Below are 19,201 nucleotides of genomic sequence, written 5' to 3' on the forward strand. Positions count from 1 at the left end.
GGAGGGAACTGACTTCTCCCCTCTAGGAAAAGATCCAAGGCACACTGCTTCATTAATACAGAAGGTTTCAAAAAATTATCATCAGTATCAGTATCAGTGTGTGTGTGTGTGTGTGTGTGTGTGTGTGTGCACACCACTTATCACTGCAAGACCAACACTGAATATTTCAACAAATTAAACAAGGTGAGTTTTATGTGAAATTTCATGTTGCTGCTAAACAATACAAAAAAGTTTTATTTGGATAAATATTACAAACAATATCAATATTAAGTAGAAATCTGTGAAGTTTTAGAGGCTTTTTTATGTAAAACTATGTAAATCATGTTCAGACACTGCCGGGTTACTCAGCTCTGTTAATGAAGATGTAATTACACATAATGACGCAGACACAGTTACAGAATCATGGCACGAACTTTGACTCCTCCACCTGAGGTCACCTCTGTAATCCTCCACACACAACAGGTGTCACGGCCGATAATGGCTTATCACAGATAATATCGTATCAGTGCATATATTCTCCGATATGCTCTGATATGAATTATTATTATTATTAAGAAGCAATAATGCAGTGGAAATGCTCAGGTCAAGTTATATAGGCAGCATTTTATGTATATTTGACCCTTTGTTTTCATTCAAGTTAAAATTGTTCTTATGTTTTTTATTTATAGTTATTATTATTTTTATTGTTAATTTATTTAATTCCCAGTGAATTTTGCTGTGTCAGTGCACTGATGTCATTTTGGACAATAAAGTTTATTGTTAAACTGTAAAATATCCTGCTTTCATTACATATCTTTTTCACAAGTCAACTAGGTTTGAACTACGGCCGTCATGAAACTCTGGGAGCAGTTTTGAATTAACGAAGAAAAAGAAGGTCAATATTTACTCATTTTAAGAACAATCAGCCTTTCAGTGTTGTTCAGTCAGGTTCTAATCAGAGACCCAGAGGCCTGACAGGAAACAGCGACTGTGGCCGACATATGCCAGTGTGTCTGAACCTGTTACCTAATGTTAATGTAAGTATAGTAAGTGTCTGTCGTGTGGTCATTGTGCAGATGCCATTGTTTGTATGTCGTGTGATTTATTTTGACCTTAAAGCGGCCATCTGCTGTCCTGACACCGCCCCTCTGGCCATCAGTCAGACGAGGAATTAATCAGGCCAATTACTCCTGTGCTAAGATCTAGGTGAGCCATGTGACGTTGTGCTGGAGGAGCTGAGGCCAATGTTTGTGCCCTGTTTGATGGGATAAAAGAAAACCAGGGGACAAATTAAAATAAAAAAAAGTATTTGTTTGTGTTGTCAGACCAAGGGGATTTATGAAGGCCTCATCTGTAAGATCATTGTAACCTTTCCGGGATAAAAAATAAAGATGATAGAGATGTGATAAGATGCCAAAACGTCAATGTAAAGACAGCGTGACAGGAAGAGAGGTGTGGTCTTTCAAGGAAAAAAAAAAAACAACAAGAGGAAGGAGGGGAGGAGAGGAGGAGAGAAAAGAGGTAGAGACAATCAGGGAGGGAAAGAAGGAGTTGAGCACTCCTCTGGAGTAAATCCCTCTCAATCTGATCAGGGTGTGAGGTGGACCAACTCACTACAAGTTCACAGCGTGGACACACAAGCTGCACTCACAGGGACTCTGAGGTAAAGATGCTTTTTCACTATCAATTTAACTGACACAGTGTGTTAAACTGTTCTCTTATATTAGTTCTGTCATTTCAATGAGGAGCCACAGTGTTCGTCTGTGTACACTCACCAGCATTTAGAGGCAAAGAAACACAAACTTTTTACAGTCGAGAAAAGAAAACTTATATTTATATAGAATATTAATATATACTATAGATTTTAACATGTTAAAAATAATAAATTATAATAAGATCATCTTTGTATTTAAAACAGTTCAACAGGCATCAATTTGCAAAAGAAAACATTTTTATGCGTAATGCTGATGTCAGTTTCTGAAGCGTTTATTTATTTACATTTGGCATTAACTGAAGGAAGCAGAGAGATCTTTATCACATCTGACTCAGCTGCATCCCACAGGTTTTTCTGTTTCCAGTCTGTTTTCATGTTGTTGTTTGGATCGTTCTTTTCAACAGTTTTATTACAGAATACAGTTTTATTATAAGGGTATTTCTTTCCTATGTTTTGGTATTAAGGATGTTTTGCTATTAATGGATGGCTGAACTGAACCTTGAACCAACTGATCTACAAATGCATGAAAATGATTTAATGTCTGTTTGACTCCAGTACTGGTAGAAACTAGACGTAGATTTATACTTTCAATAAAATTTTCCCAAAAGCTGTTTAGTAAATCTTAAAACAATAACCAAACACGACTGCAAAGAATTCCGTTATAATACATTTTATATAATATATGTTTCACTAAAGAAAGAGGCAATAGCGTTTGTTAGATCCCAAACAAAAGATATGTATTAAAGCAGACTGTCCTGATATGTTTCTCAGTGCAGGTGGTCTTGACAGTGTTCGACAGTGAGGGTGGACGGAGTAAGAGTCTCACTGTGTTTCTCAACAGAAGTCTAATCTAACATCACAGATTACAAATAGATAAATAGCATTTAAAACTTTTTCTGTTAATTCACACTCCATTTTGCATTATTTATTGTTGGTGTACAGTACATTGGTATATTATTAAATATATCATACTGTGGGAAATGTAATATAGTATATAATACAGCAGTGTTGAAAAGATAATCTATATGGACTGATAGTTAACAGGTCTGTTATTTTGGCATCATAACTTTTAGTAAAAAGGCCTTTTAATGGTCGGCTGCGTAACACTAGAAAGACAGACAAGATAGCAACGTGAATGCAAAACTCAACTGCAACTGTGATCGACACTTTCCTTTAACTATTGTGTGTTTTGTCAAAAATCTCAACAAACTCTGTTTGAACTAACTGCCAGAGATAATGATGTTGATAGTGGGATGATTATAGTTTCAACACTGTCTCTTCTCTGTCTAGAAAGATTCTGTTTGTTTACAAATAGAAAGTGCTTGATTTTGTCAGAGTCAACAGTTTTTTAATCACAGGTCTAACTGCAGTTGTCAGTTTTTAATTTGGGACTAATCACACTACTTAAATATCCACCTTGACCATATGGTGCAGGGATGGTGCACGACCCCGGTCTTCACCCTGGATTACCACACACACTCTCTCACACACACTCTCTCACACACACTCTCTCACACACACACACACACACACACACACACACACACACACACACACAGCAGGCCACTTATCTCTCTGGCTAAGGTAGCACGACATCTGTTTGCAATTAGGTTAATTGAGAGACCTGTAGGTGGTAATAAACTTAGGGCTAAACGGTGGAGATTGGGTGTGACACGGTTCTGTGCCTCGACCATCTGTCTCTCCTCTCTAAGCCCCGTAAATCACAACAAGAACTGCAGAGACAGGACACGTTTAGTACCAAGGTTGTTTCCCCTTCAGACAGTTTAAGTTTAACAAAGATGTTTCTCAATTAAAAATAGGGAATCATTCTTCTCCCGTTTCTGCAGCTCATTAAATAATTCTTGCATTGGCATTTGGAAATTTCAGTGAAGGTAGACATGACCTTTCTCACTCAACAGAGTGTATGTTTTGTATGTATTTTCACTCTTGTTTCATTATTGATAAAGTAGCCTACAGTAAATCATGTATGAACTATCAACACTAACACACGCTGAAACATACACACACACACACACACACACACACACACTGGCCACTGCAAGCAACAGGTGGTCAGTGAGGTTTAGCAGCCACATCACGTGTGTGCCATTTCGAAATGCCGCCGCTCTATAATAAAGGACATGTTACACTTACAGAGAGGTCATAAAGGGAAGCTCCTTCATGATATAGACACATGAAAAATTATATGGGACAACAGGGAGTTTTCAAGGATAATTTTGGGAGTCAAATTTAAACAAGAAAATATGTATACATGGAAAATATGTCTGTGTTTTACCAGCATCATCTCATCAGTGCTGCTTTACTACAGTGACAGTGACAGTTCAGCAATAAAGTTATGGATCCCTCTATGACCCTATACTCAGACTAACTGTGGCGTTCTTATGGGCTTCTAGGAAGTCAAAACCCTGTAAGTAACTCCCACTGAAGAACAACACAAATCTTGTCGGCTGGTCCGGTCAGGATGTCACACCTCTGATTTGGACTAATCCTTGTCTGGACAGGCCCTGGCTGTTCTGGCAATGCCTGTGCCATGTAAGGTTACTGGGCAGATAGAGTGGGCAGAGATAACATGCTGGGGCGTTCGACCACCACCATATCCTGCTGATAACTGAAGTCCTTGATGTTAGTCAACCTAGTCCAAAACTATATCTAACATGCTGTCCTTTGAGTTTAAGGAAACTGACACTGACTAGAACAGCAAAAAGCAAAAAGAGATATTTTCAACTCATGTCTGTTCACCTGTAGATACAATTATAAGGGACTGGGACAAAATATTACATAGCCTTCACAATGTAATGCAATTCATTACAATAAAACCACCACAAAGTGCAGAATAAGGCTCATGTGCAGATTCAACAAAAAGCTAAAATGCAGTTTTCAATAGGTGTTCATATTATCGTGTCTACTCTCTGTGAATGCAACTAAATGACTTTTATCTAAGATCTGATGTCCTGCTTTACAGGTTTATTCCATTCTTCAGTGACGGAGAGAGAAAGACAACAAGACATCCCGAAGAAAACAAATTCTCTCACAGAAAAACAAGATAAAACTACTCGATTCGTTCCTCACAGATGAGTGGATACTTTGTGAATGGAGACCTTTGTTATCTTGCCCCCTGATGTCTCCTTCACAACAACAGAGAAGTCAGCACAGTCTTTACTTCAACTGGTGTCTCACATTTTGAAGTGAAGCTACACTCCTTAGTCTTTCTGGCTGAACTGTGGATGGAGATCATGAGGAACTCTCGGTCTGTACACCTACTCTTTGTTCCCATTGTGCTTTCTCTACTTTCACTCGTCCTCTGTCCTGCATCTGCCAGTTCAGGGTCTGACTATGACTACGGGGCCCACCCACGCTTTGTTTGCACCCCTATTCCCGTGGATGCAGACCCTTCCTGCTTCCCCACAGCGGGTCCAGGCGGAGGGGCAACAGGGCCCGGCGGCCCAGGCCATCAAAGTGCACCTCCTGCTGGCTGGTGGGGGGCGAGCGAGGAGGCCAAAGCCACCATCCTCCACCTCAGGGAGAGCCTTGTCCAGCAGAAAGAGACCATCCTGGACCAGAGGGAGACCATTAGAGAGCTGACGGCTAAGCTCACCCTGTGCGAGGGCCTCAACCGAGGCGTGGCGCCTCACAACGAGCACCACGGCACCTCGTACTCCCATCATGCAGGAGTGGCCGGTCATCACACGTACACTGACAATGGGCACCATAGCAACCAGCAGGGTCACCATGGAAACCTCATACCAGACTCACCGCACCACCCCTCTGTAGGGGGGCAACGATCGGATGGAGGTCACAGCAACAACAACCATGGGAAGGATAAGCATGTGACACCAGGGGACATCACATCCTCACCAGAGCAGACGGAGAGGATGCTGCACGCACTGAAGGAGAGGCTGGAGAACTTGCAGGTGAGCAGCAAGAGGAGGAAACTTTTTCAACTTGAAAATAACAGCTACATAACTACAGATAGGAAGGCAATGAAAAAGTGAGCTACAGTAAATATATTACTTATATATATATATATATATATATATAGCTTAAAAATGAGAAAGAGATTGAAGTAGGACGACTTGTGATGCGCTGTGTGCCCATATATGGCTTTTCCTTGTTTGGATACATTAATGCTGTCGTCACTGGATTGTTTGTCGAGTAAACAAATCCCAAAGTACTATGTCTGCTAAGCACTTTAGATAGAGGAACAATGAATCACTTAATCGCATAAAGCCACTCAATACATTGGCAAGAGAGACACTTTGATGTCCCTCAGTGGGCACCTCAGAGCAGCAACAGGCTCAGAGGTGGACGTCACTGATGTAAGATACTCTTGTATAAGGCTAAAGTGGATTGACTTACGCTTTGGGAGAAAACTGGAGGTCTCATGGCTCTGTTCTCTCTGGAGTTACCTGTGGTTTTGACTCACTTGGCGCATTTAGCTGTCCTTTTCTGCTGTTTCTCCGTCTTGGATCATGATCCCAGACAGATGTCAGGGGTGTGTGTGTGTGTGTGTGTGTGTGTGTGTGTCTGGTGGCACGGGTCTAAGATCAGCAGTAATTATCGTGATCTCCCTTGACAGACTGGTAATCAGGGCACGCACCAGGATAAAGCCTGGATTACCTGAGAGGAAGAGAGGCAGAGGCAGATACAGGAAGATACAATGACTGTGAGAGGCATTGTAAAGCACCTGACCTGTCTGCAGCATTTTACGTTAAAAATGATAAGAGACTGTGAATAGAAGGCGAAGAAGTGCAGGCTTGTAGGTGACAGACCCACACATATGATTCATTGACGTTGGTTTGATTTTATGCCAAAGCAGCTCTGATCCCTTTGTCTTGTCTGTTGTAAATAGGAAGCACAGGGATTGAGTGGCAGGAAATACTCATTGTTATCAAAGACTTCACCTCTGTTCTTCTCTCTGATCTCCCCCAGCAGAAAAGGAACACATCCATCACTTACTCTAGCTCTCTGAAGGAGCTGCTGCAGAGGAAGATCAACGCTCTGGAGCAGCAGCTGCACCATCACACCGCCGCCCACAACAGCCCCGAGCATCACGATGACGACAGCAGTCACAGAGACGACAGAGGCCATCATGATGACGATCGCCACGATGACGGACACCCATATGACCGCAAGGACGACCACAACGACGGACATCGCGATGGTCACAACGACAGCGATGACCACACGGATCACCATGATGACAGCCACAACGATGACCATCATGAAAGACACGGTGACCATGACGACCATGATGATGATGATGATGATGATGATGATGAAGACGATGAGGATGATGAGGATGATGATGATGAGGACCATCATGGTAATGAAGCAGACAGTCACAGTTACCTTTCACACACAGGATACAGAGCACCAGGTCCCCGAACTGGTTTCCACTCAAACAAACTGGAATCGATGCTCAACCAGCTGCACCTCACAGGTACACAACGTTACAACGTTACAACAGTCACAGCGTTACAACAGTCACAACATTACAACGTTACAACATTACAACAGTCACAACAGCCGACAATAAGTTCAGTTGGTTTTTCTCCTTTTTATGGGTGATCAGTTTTTGCAGCCAGTATTTCATGTTCATTTCTGTTCTCATCTTATTAAATTTCATTGAAAACAGGAGTGAGTTTCATAGTTAGTAGTAGTAATTGACAAAAGAATCTCATGATTGAAAGGTCCAGACTAGCTACTAAATGGACCTTGAGACGAGAACATTTTTTTGTCAACTACTTTTTTCAAGGTAAAGAACAAAATACACAAATTTTAACATCTAGAGTAAAACTTCCGGACAAATGGGAATATGATTAGATCAAAAGCTCCAGACTACAACAGCTACTAAATGGACCTTGTGTTGCAACTGTTCTGTTTAGGAATGATGTTATGTTTTTCTTACAAACAGGTTCCAGCAGGAAGAAATCCAAGAGTCCCGATGACTTCCAGATCAGCTTCCCCATGAGAACCAACTACATGTACGGGAGGGTGAAGAGGACTCTGCTGCAGGAGATCTTCGCTCTGACTTTGTGTCTATGGATGAAGGCGGGCGTGGGACCCAGCCTGGGGACGCCGTTCTCTTACTCCGCCCCTGGACAGGCCAATGAACTGGTGCTCATTGAGTGGGGGAACAACCCCATAGAGCTGCTGATCGATGACAAGGTGAGGGAGAAGAAATAAGAACCCCACATAAATTTTAGAGATAAAGAGCCGTAAAACGTCTTTTCTCAAAGACCTTTTTACTCTGAGTGACTGGATCCTACATGAAAACATGATTTTCCAGTTACAATAGTTTTTTATTTCAAACGACATACTGCATTTTCTTTTCTCTGAGCTCCTCTCACTAGTCGAAGTAGGTGGAGCTCAGTTAAAAAAGTTGACATTTCCATGCACCAATTTGATGACAGTTGAAGCGTTGTTTGGTCACTGTCAATCAAATCTGATCGAATCACACCCACTGTCCTCACGAAGTCATTTCGCTGAGTTTTGAGGTTTAAACTCTTAAATAATTTTTTTGAAACTTTATAACTATTCATTGTTGTACATAAATACTTGAGATTTGAAGGCAGGGTTTCAGGGGCTTTAAAAATGACACATGTATTTAAAGGGGAACTCCGCCTGTTTCACACATTAAAGTCTGTTTACAAGCCTTGGAAAAATACTACCACATAAATGCTGAAAGTTGTATGATGAAATGCTGGTGGCCATGTTGCATTGTGGGTAATATAGGCATTAGGTTTTGACAAAGAAGAAGGATGTGTGGAATAAAAAAAGACAATACCTCTGGTTATGCTGCATCGAATTTTGATACCTTTTCTAAATTGAGTGTGAATCAGGTGATAAGACTGCAATGTTCTCATTTACAATTCGAAGCCAAGTTGTCAGGGGCCTTTAAAATGGTACATGTAGCCTGTTCCTCATCCGAGCTCCAACTCTCTACCTCCACCTGCTGCCTAAACTGTTTAAAAACATCTAGAGAGGGATGAATCTACAAGAGGGTAAAACTGTGGCAGAGGCTTAGCATGACACTGAACCTGATCCTTAAAGATGAAATCAACTCCTCCTGAAATCTTGTCTTTGCTGACTTCCAGTGGTCTAACTTCTCATCTTGCTGTAGTGATGCACAGGTTTACTTATAGAGAGTGGTTACAGGTTCTTGCGTGCTTGTAGTTTATGTATCTAAAATATATTATCCCAGGACATGTTTATGTGGGTGTGTCTCACCATCATCACTTTCCCATTTGCAGGCGGTGACGTTGCCCCTGTCTGTGAGTGATGGGAAGTGGCACCATGTGTGTGTGACCTGGTCAACACGGGACGGACAGTGGGAGGCCTATCAGGACGGAGTGCAGAGAGGGTCCGGGATTAATCTCTCTCCCTGGCACCCCATCAAACCTGGTGGGGTCTTCATCCTGGGACAGGAGCAGGTAAAGACAGAGGAAGTTACTTTTTTGCAGGTGCACACAAACCTTGACAGTTGAAGAAGATACATACCTGTGAGCAACTTTTTGTTTTTTTCACAGGAGGCTCTTTCACACAGTCACCATCTAAACTCCCAAAATTCAGAAACCATTTGACTTGATTCTGTTTTATATTTTTCTCTCTTCATTATTTCATATTTCACATTATCTTTTATAGCAGTTGAACCGTCTCATATGTCCCTTATGGGTGAAAAAAATGATAAAGGTAGAAAAAGGTTTGACTATACTGGTGTCTCTTTTCTCCAGGACACGCTTGGAGGTCGTTTTGATGCCACTCAGTCGTTTGTGGGCGAGATGTCGGAAGTCCACATGTGGTCACACGTCCTGAGCGCCAGTGACATCTACAGCCTGGCCTCCTGCAGCAGCCACCTCAGAGGAGATGTCATCGCATGGTCCGATACAGAGGTGGAGCTTCATGGAGGCGTTGCCAGATACCCCTTTGACTCCTGTCACTGAGAGGCCAAAGAAAAAAGAACTAGGACATTTCCTGGGACGTACGGAGAACATCTATCGTGTAATAGAAACTACAGAGAGCGAAGAAGGAGCAAGAATAAAGCAACAGTCCTTTTGACGTTGTCATTTTGACAGGACAATCATTCAGTGGCACCAACTCATCCACTCTCTGAATCAATGCCTTCCTTTAAACTTAATCAGTGACTTTTTAATAAAAAGAAGAAAAGAAAAAATCTGACTGATCTGTGTTTACAGATTGTGTGTAGGACGTTAGTTACTGGACATTATCTAATGTGTTCATAAGCTAGTGTTTTCTTTTAAATGGACAGGTGCTGTATGTGACATATTGTCATATTGTTAATAAAACTACACACTGTGGGGTCTGTGATAATGTTAGCAGACCTCTCGTGGCTTCTGATGTGGTGAAGTGACAAACCGTATCTTGTTAGTACGACACTGATACCGATAGAAATGTGCTGGGAAATCTTTTTTGTACTCTGGATTCTCTTCTTTACAAGGTTTCCATGGAGGATACAGCTAATTTACCAAAGAAACTGTAGCATTAATTTGTGTCATTTTAATAATCTATGTATCATAGATAGATTAATGTATTATTTTGGAAAAAATAATGAAAAGCCAGTCAGACAGAGTGTCACGTCTTTCTGGTGGTTTTACAATTATTACAGGAACTACAATCATCATCACTTACATGATTATGTATTGTAAAATGGCTCCTTTAAACAAATGATAACGTTTATTATGTCTTTTTTCCAACTTTTGTATATTCTGCAATGAATGTTTGTTCACTGACATTCCTCATTGTATTTTCAGTAGATCTGATTTTAACCTTGTGAAATCTGACTGATGTGTTTTGTGTAATGAAGTCATTGCACTGTGGCTTTTTAATTTCTGAAATGCTCTGGCCTTGACTGTATATTTGTTATTGTACTGTATAAATCAAATACTGAATTTAGGCCAAGTTAGAACTTTGATGTTATGTATTGTGATTTTTCCAAATGTTAAGACAATGTAAATTAAAGTGTGAAAGATAGATCTTAGTTTTTCATTCTTTGTAGAGTTCAGTTTGCGGTGATGCAGATGAATTGGCAGCATCTCCTTGGGGTGAGTATTATTAATAGTATTAACTGATGGCATTAAATATTAACACTTCCAAGGTTACTTAAGTTTACAAAACTCAATGAATTGCTGCAACTGCAAAGGCCCAATATATACTGCTCCAAGGCTTAATCTGTCAATAAAACAAACATCTTCCTAAAAGAGCTAAAATATAAGACAAAAACCCCATGGGAAAAAAAAACACGGCCACCAGCCCATCATCTCTGTTTACCTTTTATTGTTACACAGTAGTTTACTGGCACCAATGTATCGTGGTTTCCTTTTGCTACATTTACAGATGATCTATCCATCTTCACCTCACAGTAAACAAAAATAAATAAATACAAAATAAAGACGTTTTCTGAAAGAGGTGGCTCTGGTATCAAAGGAATCAGAAACAGAGGACCAGTTTCGGTCTGATCATTTCAGTGTTCATTCTTTTGTTTTAATGGAAACATCTGTTGTCCCAACAGTATTTTTTTGGCAACTTTGCACTTCAAGAATATCCAGAAAGTGAAGGCCTACAGACTGTCCATGTGATGTCTACAAGCACAAACATGGAGTTGTAAAATTAGGCCGTTGTCAGTTTGATGAAGTGGGAGAGAAAAAAGGCAATCAAAGATCTGTGCTCGAGGGACCAATCACTTACTGTGTCTTTAAAACAAGGTCTACATGTTTTGAAAGAGAAAAGACCCCATTCAGCTTCATGCAACACGATCAGATGAGCAAATACAGCACAGGTTGCTGCTATAGCTGGACCTGACCAGGTGATGGTGTTATATACTTCTACACAGTTCATGGTTCATCCATCAGCATATTGCAGTGTGTGTGTGTGTGTGTGTGTGTGTGTGTGTGTGTGTGTGTGTGTGTGTGTGTGTGTGTATGGGGTTGTGTGTGTGTGTACACCAGTAGAGGATGCTAGAGTATTGGAGTTGTATCGTCAGTCAAAGTAACAGCATTTTCTCCAAAATGCTAAAATTGATAAAGTGCAGTAGACAATTATTTTTCCTACCATCTAAAAATGCCAACTTCAATAAACTACTAGAAATAACAGTTTATGAACTGTATGTCAAGCAAATCTATCACTGGACACAAATCTAAACTTGTTACTGATTCATTACATCTGAATAATTTTACTATCATGTAATGAATCAAAGATTTATTAGTGTTCCTTGTTTTATTGTCTTTTCATATTTATCATTGTAGTATGATAGAAAGGGCAGCCAATGAAATAAAGACTAGATGTTAGTTTAACAGACTGTGAGACTGATTACCGTTTGTGCTTCACTGAGTCTGATTTACTCAAAAAACCATCGGTATGGTCAAGAGTTAAATCAGACTACAAAACATCTCCTAAATATCTCCCTAGTTTCCAAAACTATCATTAAGACAATTGACTTTATGCATAAACCAGCTTCCACATAAAATGCCGTTTTTCCAAGTCGACAGGGAACACTAACACCTTTCAAATCAGTGCACTAGCATGATCAGCGATGCATCAGTACCTACGACTGACACCTCAGTTTATCAACATGCAGGTCTACAGTAGCTCGTACAAAAATCAGATTATAACAAAAGATAAAGAATAAATTAAATCATTTCTATGTGTATCGTAAACAAATATGCTAACATCTATTTACAAAAAGTATACATTGTAATGAGCTGCCTTTGTGATTTCTTGAAACTCACTATAGCCAACAGACCTGGCTCTAACAGTTAAATGTCTGAGTTATTACTAGTGAGAGAGATGTCGGTGTTCGTCTTGTAGTGTTGAGCAAGAAGGAAATGATTTGTGGCATGCCGTAACGTTACACGTGAGAGGACATGATGATCATAGCTGAGTATAGTGTTATAAAGGAATTGCTAACAAAGCCTCCAGACTGGTAGCCTACTATGGTTTTCTACTTCGCTATCGCTCCAACATGTTAAGAAACATGCTGAAGAACATATACGTCTCTCAGAGCTGAAACAAGCAGCTGTCTGCAAGGGCAGAAACTGCTCGTGTTTCCTCTGTTAATTCTAAAGCAACGTGTTGTCTAAAGACACGACCATATTTAAAGATCAACAGCAGCCTGGTGGTGTGAATCAGCAAATCTAAACAGTCATAAACAGTGACATTTTCCTGACATAACGGTTACCTATCTAACCCTACCTAAGAGTGGACAGTAGTAGTGTGTATTTAAAGCCATTGAGTAAATGACACATATCTCAGTAATCTGAAATCGTTTGCTGCTTTGTTTCTCCTCCTCTCTGACCAAATATAACTGAATCTAAATCTTATTAGTGTTTGAATAGTGAATTCACATTTTGTCTGGGGTAAGCACAATCAAGAAAGGCAATTTCTCATTTAGGCAGCATCCATAAATCTGAAAGAAGAAGTCACGAGAACTGAAGCTGCTTGCTACCCTGAATAAGACCATATTCACACTAATGCAGATAAATCTCAGAAAGGTGTTTGTTTCATGGGTTTTTCATCCGCATTTTTAGATTGAATTCTGAAACTCTTACACATGCTAAACAGCAAATACAAGATGTCTTATATTAGGTACGCACAAGCCAATGACCTAAAGCATTTCTGCAGAGCAACTCTCTGCTATTTTAAGTTTTTCTGTGTTTTACAAAGCAGCTGTGGGGAAGGAGGTGCACCAGCAAGTCAAGACTCTTAAGACTGATCATGGCGATCTTAGCATTTTTGAATCCTCTTTGTTCCCAGTGTTAGCAAATTGGTCCACATTTGGTGAGCTGCTTTAAAATGTTTGCCAAGTGTAAATAAAATGCCAAAACAGGAAAAAATGTGTTTTAGAAATGATCTGCATTACAGTGAATTTGGCCTACGACACGTTTCACAGTTCACTTAAGTGCTGAAGGAGAGAGGAATGTGGTGAGAAGACGGGACAGGCGGTGTGCTGTGGCTGTAGTGTGTCAGGTTGAATATAACAGCAGTAGTGTAAGAACCAAGATAAGAAGAGGCAGCCACAGTGGGTGAGCTCCTCACTCTGAATGTGGCTTTCAAAAGTCTGGTAGACAGGATAGCAAGGAGTCCTCAAATTAAGAAGAGGATGTGTTTTGGGGGTGGGGAGGTGGGGTAACAAAACTTATGAACAGGTAGTAAAGAGGAGGGACAAAAACATGTGTCCCATGTTGGAAGGAGGGGTGTGAAGGAGAGAGGAAGACAGGCAGAGAATGAAGGGATTCATCTACGGTTGTTCCTCTTTCTTCTTCAGTGATATACGTTTCTTTCTGGCTGCAAGCATTTCGTAGAAGGGATCCACACTGACGGCAGACCTGGACAGATTACAAAGAAACAGTGAGTGAGGTGCGTCATCAGAATATGCAATTAAAAGGTGCATGTACAATCAAAGCAGCAGTTAGGACATTAAAATAGGACGCTACACAGTGTTTCGATATTATTCTCCATTTAACATTGACGTACTTGATGCTGTGGATCCATTCGTCCTTCTCCTCAGGTGTGGGGGCAGAGATTCGGTACACCATGTGGTTCCCCTCCACTACCCTCCCATCAGCTTCTGTCTTGCACGCCTTAATCAGCTGACCGCGGTTGTTGGGGATGTACAACTCAAAGCAGTTCTTTTGGGAGAATGGTGAAGAACCTTAGATGAACAATCATGGTAAGACTACTTAACTATTATGTCAAGCAGGAATGCAAACTTACTGGTTTCCTCGGATCTTCAACCTCACGGATGCTTAGGTTTTCCAAGGGGATGATACCTCGCGGCTCCTTATCCTGTTAGAGACAAAATTCAAAAGGCTTTTATTTTGTGTTTTTATGCGTTTAATCAGGCCCAATATGAATCTGACAATGTATGAATGAAAAGAAATCCAAACAATCTCAGCATTATTTCTGAAAATACTGCCAAATTGGATAAAAAAAAAGAAAGATTCCTTTTAATCTCAGAAGTATTCTCAAATAACAAAAGAAATAAAATGAATTCAGAACCAATTTGATAAACCAGTTAACCAAATAAAACCAATTTATCTTCTTGTTCTTAAATGCAGCAGTCATGACTGGCCTTTCAATACACAATGAATAATTTACATTCTTTCACTTTCACTTGTGTCTCTTTTGTTTTTACTGTGCATGAGCAACCAAACCAAGCGCCCCCTGTGTGGGCGAAAGCTACGAATGTAATACTTGAGTTCAGGAACCCAGCTTCCTTGAAGATACACTGTTGCCTTCTGCCTTGAAATTACCTTCCCTGTCACAGCTCAATTTTCAGCTCAAACTAACAGTTTCTTAAGCCTTACAATTTATCACTGAATAATCCAAAAAACTCAAAATTTCACAACAAATCCTAAGAAACACCAATGCAAATACATACACGTCTGGACACAATAAGCATAAGAAGCTTTTCAACATCCTGTGTACAGAACTTGATGCACCTACATAGATTGATAGTGTCGCACATGAGAGGAAACCAACACTTACTGTAGTGTATTCAAAGTAATAAAGGCAATTGTCTGTGAGAATGAACCATCTGCGTTTCCAGGTTTTCACCCGTCCTCCTGAAAAACAACAACACAGTCATGATGATGAGTGAGAGGAGCGTGAAATAAAGTTAAAGGGATACTAGTCTACAGTTTCTACATTCTTACAGCTCACTATGTTGCTACTTTTTTAACTACAACAACTCTGACCGTACATACCTCCTGAGAAAACAAGCAGCGGCAGTAGAGGGTGGAAATCGCAGGGGAGAAGCAGACACAAAAGGGACCAGGGGATTTAGAGGGAGACAAAGGACAGAAAGAGAAAGAGACAGGGGAGAAACACGAGAAGGAGAGGAAGAGAAATTATATTAGTGACACACAGATCACAGGCCCCGCCATGCAAAAGAAAACAATCAGATGATTTTTAGACTGCCATGGTGCGAGAAGGTGAGTCTCTTGTTCTCCATCTTGCTATGGCAACATTTAAATGCCACAACGCTGTGAGCTGACAATTTAGGTGGAGGCAAAGAGATGGCAAACCTCAGAGACAAGAGGGCAGGTTCATCATAGCACAAAGCCTCAGAAAAGAACAGAGTACAGTGACATACAGATCATGTTTTCTCACTAGATCCTTGAAATATTTGCATCTTTAACATTGACATACAGCATTTGTCAGTACAGGTTAAACTGTACAAGATCTGTATTAAAGCCAACATGTAGGGCAGCAGTACTCCCCAACAAAACAGAACAGCCTGACTGGCATCATCTCACCAAGTTTAAGAAGCCAGCCCTCTCTGTCCGGGTTGAAGAAGGTGTGTGTCAGGTCATTGCCGTCATCCTCAGGGATCTTGAATGGCTCATTTTTTATGCTTTCGTAGAGATTCTAGAGTAACATTTATGGTAATAAAATAAGCTCAACTTTACTGGGATCATTGAATTGTCATTTGACCATTTGCAAAGAAAAAGAAGAAAGAGTTCATCATACTCTGAGCAGCTCCTCTGGCAGGTCTCCCCCCTCATTGATGCCTCGGTTCATAGAGATGAAGCGATCCACTCCTGGTTTGTCTCTCACGTTGGGGTTATGGAGGCTCGTGTTCAGCATAATGATGGCAAATGACAGCACGTAACATGTGTCTGAAATCAAGAGCGACATGACTATAATTAAGAAGAAATTTATCTTAATATCAGACGTATAAAACAAAAAGTCTATATTACACAGGTTAAAATATTATTTTAGTATGATAAACCTACTAAGATACTTTAAAGCAATTTATAGGTCACGTGTAGTTTATGACCTCTGGTTGCGCTATGGAGCTGATTTTCTTTGAGTGGGTTTTGTTTATCTCATGCACACGCACACAAGAACCCGCATGTACTCTGGTTATGTGATACACATTCTTGCTAATGGTTTCATAGCAAGTAAACAATGCTAGATTTAAAATACTTCACACATCTGTTAGATCTTAAGGACACCCCCAAATGCATTGTGGTGAGTAACACTAAATGTAAACATTACTTTTGTTGATTTCTTGATCACAAGAAAACATCACAGGACACCATTAAATAATTACTAAGAACAAAAGCACAAAATAGTTTTACTAAGAAGAGATGTTGAGGGTGGGCTGACTGTTGGCTTACACTCAGATCATTTCTGGTAAAGGGCTCATTGTTTGTGTGAGATCACAGTCCCTTACTGTCACTTTCTGTTGACAGTAATCCAAAGAACTGTCCGTAAAACTTACACTCTTGAAATGAGTGGGTGTCCCTTCCTGTGATGCACTGCAGGAAAAGAGGTTGAATTTTCTACACGGCCTACCCTACCAGAAATGCATTGTGATTGTGTGTTTGTATTTACCGGTACTCTGGAAAACACCAGGGTTGCAGTGACAGTATCTCTGAGCGAAGGCCTCCATCATTCTATCAATCTTTTGGGCTTCACCAGGCAAACGGAAACTCCACAGGAACTGTCTGCAGAAAACAGGTCACGTTTAGGTCAAGTCTGAGAGAACATATTCTGCAATCAAGGCGGAGATAAACAGTCTCGGCTGCTCTCTTGCATAATTTTTTCCCCCTTAACCTGAAGTGACAATGAGAGTGGGACTTTCCATTGCTGAGAGGGTTTGTTTATCCAAGAATGCCAGGATACTGGTCAAGAGGTTTTGTTCTTAGTTTAAAACAAAAAACATGCCACATTGAGGGCTTACCTGAGGGCCTGGACAAGGTTGAGATCAGTGAACTCATGGAGGTCAACAAAAGCCTGAAGAACTTTGATGTTGAAGTCATCCCTGCAGTACAGCAACAGAAAGCACAGTTACAATGGATGACACAGAAGGAGAAAAGGACAGAGGATATTAGCACACACTGCACCTTTCTCCCAGGTAATCTCCTATAGCTGTCTTGTTGAGTCCCTCTCCTTTGTACAAAAACTGAGCGATGTCCTCTGGAGTGTGTCTGAGCAGCTCGTTCTCCACCAGAAACACAATGCCCTGCAGAGAGTCGACATACTCAGTCACCACACAGGTAACACAGACAGACTTCCCCTGTACAAGTATTGAGGAGTTTTACCTTTTTTGGGTCCATGTTGAACTTCTTCCTTCCCATTGCCACATGCCTACTTTTCTGTAGAGTTTTACTGCAGAGTGGAAGAAGGTCAAGGTGATAAGAAAGAATGGCTTTTGCTATGATCAACTCACATCTTCTAATCAATAATGATAACAACTCTGGTCAAAAAGACAAATCACACAGGATCACACGGGAAAATACCACCACAAAACTAAATCCATTTTATCTATTAACACTAGTTTCCAATATCCTTCATTACATCAAGCAAAGCAATTTCACGTTGTTATAAATTGTGTGCTAATGTTCAATTTTTCTGACAGTCAAAAGCTGAAGTAGCATTTCTCTGAGCAATAAAATGTTAAAAGCTATGTGATAAATTAAAAGCAATTACAGGAACAACATCAAAGCCTTTCAAAATGATCACAATCCTCTCTCAAAACATTATAATGGTTATTAAATAACATTGCTGCACTGACATATTGCTCTGTTATATTGTATTATTTTGCCTATATTTAAAAAGAGAAGAGGGGGTCGTTATAGAACCAGTTGTTGGGTGAAAGCCAAATATGGCATCAATCCGAATGTTTTAGAGAAGCTCATTAAGAAAGCAGGTGTGAATGAAAAGGTGATGTGAATATACAGCAGTAAGCAGTGGAGCCCTGTATACTACAAACAAAAACAAATGTGTCATGTTCATAAAGGCTGTTGAACTGCAGCTTATACGATAAGCACAGAGAGATCACTGTGCCTTGTGCTATGTTGATTATCAATGTTGAAAGCAGTCAGTTCAAGTCGGTGTGAGGACAACATACTCTAAAACAGAAAAATAGGTGCAAAAAACACATTTAAAAAATGCAACTAATTACAGTGAAGAAAGTAATAAAGTGATGATGTACTGGGGTATGGACACAGTCCATCACAGTGGCAATCAAAGCTACAATCCACCTCATTGCCACCAAAACACCAAATCCAATATTGTTTAGAGTAAAGTAGCAGTGTGGCTGTGAATTTTCTTCTTACCTGCCCTCTGTACTGGTCTCCAGTCCCTCCACCTCCAAAATGGCCTCTCTTAATTCCTCTCTGAGCCTCTGGATCTCCTGCAGCAGGACGCCCTTCCTCCTACGGATGTCCTCCAGCTCAGAGCGCTCCTCTGGGCTCAGGTCTACTGGGACTGTAAGGGAAGAGAAGAAGAATGACTCCAATGCTGCTGCAACACATATGACAAATGGCAACGGTGCCCAAACAACCTAAGGCACAAGTTGTCTTTATTAGAAACATAAAAGCATAACAAATACGACTATTTTGAGAACTATATTGTCACTCAAATTGGGTATGACCAATTCACTCTATCAATATCTTACAATGGAAGGGAGTGGAGGGAGTGGGATTGTAGCAGTAGTAATTGTGGTTTGCAACAAAGGCA

At 40.5% G+C, this 19,201-nt stretch overlaps 2 protein-coding genes across 2 annotated transcripts in view; one reads left to right on the top strand and one right to left on the bottom strand.

Moving 5' to 3' along the window:
• Positions 1-1,535: 1,535 nt before the first annotated feature.
• On the top strand, positions 1,536-10,705 carry LOC111652176 (neuronal pentraxin-2). Its single transcript, XM_023402357.2, has 6 exons — positions 1,536-1,642; positions 4,677-5,625; positions 6,647-7,154; positions 7,629-7,882; positions 8,968-9,147; positions 9,448-10,705. Exons 2-6 carry the CDS (start codon positions 4,939-4,941, stop codon positions 9,655-9,657), a joined length of 1,839 nt encoding a protein of 612 aa, XP_023258125.1. The 5' UTR covers positions 1,536-1,642; positions 4,677-4,938; the 3' UTR covers positions 9,658-10,705.
• A 286-nt stretch (positions 10,706-10,991) lies between these two features.
• Positions 10,992-19,201, bottom strand: part of cyth2 (cytohesin 2) — a 9,686-nt gene continuing 1,476 nt past the window's right edge. The window contains exons 2-12 of the mRNA XM_023402358.1: positions 18,799-18,949; positions 17,782-17,848; positions 17,584-17,702; positions 17,421-17,501; positions 17,072-17,184; positions 16,202-16,350; positions 15,988-16,099; positions 15,218-15,294; positions 14,444-14,515; positions 14,204-14,358; positions 10,992-14,055 (exon numbers count right to left, since the gene is read on the bottom strand). Coding sequence (XP_023258126.1) covers positions 13,968-14,055; positions 14,204-14,358; positions 14,444-14,515; positions 15,218-15,294; positions 15,988-16,099; positions 16,202-16,350; positions 17,072-17,184; positions 17,421-17,501; positions 17,584-17,702; positions 17,782-17,848; positions 18,799-18,949 — 1,184 coding nt within the window. The 3' untranslated portion in view covers positions 10,992-13,967. The remainder of the gene's footprint in view (positions 14,056-14,203; positions 14,359-14,443; positions 14,516-15,217; positions 15,295-15,987; positions 16,100-16,201; positions 16,351-17,071; positions 17,185-17,420; positions 17,502-17,583; positions 17,703-17,781; positions 17,849-18,798; positions 18,950-19,201) is intronic.

Source organism: Seriola lalandi, unplaced genomic scaffold (assembly GCF_002814215.2).
Source record: "Seriola lalandi dorsalis isolate HSWRI2012SDOR001 ecotype SW California unplaced genomic scaffold, Sedor1 jcf7180002053930, whole genome shotgun sequence".
NCBI classification, from domain to species: domain Eukaryota; kingdom Metazoa; phylum Chordata; class Actinopteri; order Carangiformes; family Carangidae; genus Seriola; species Seriola lalandi.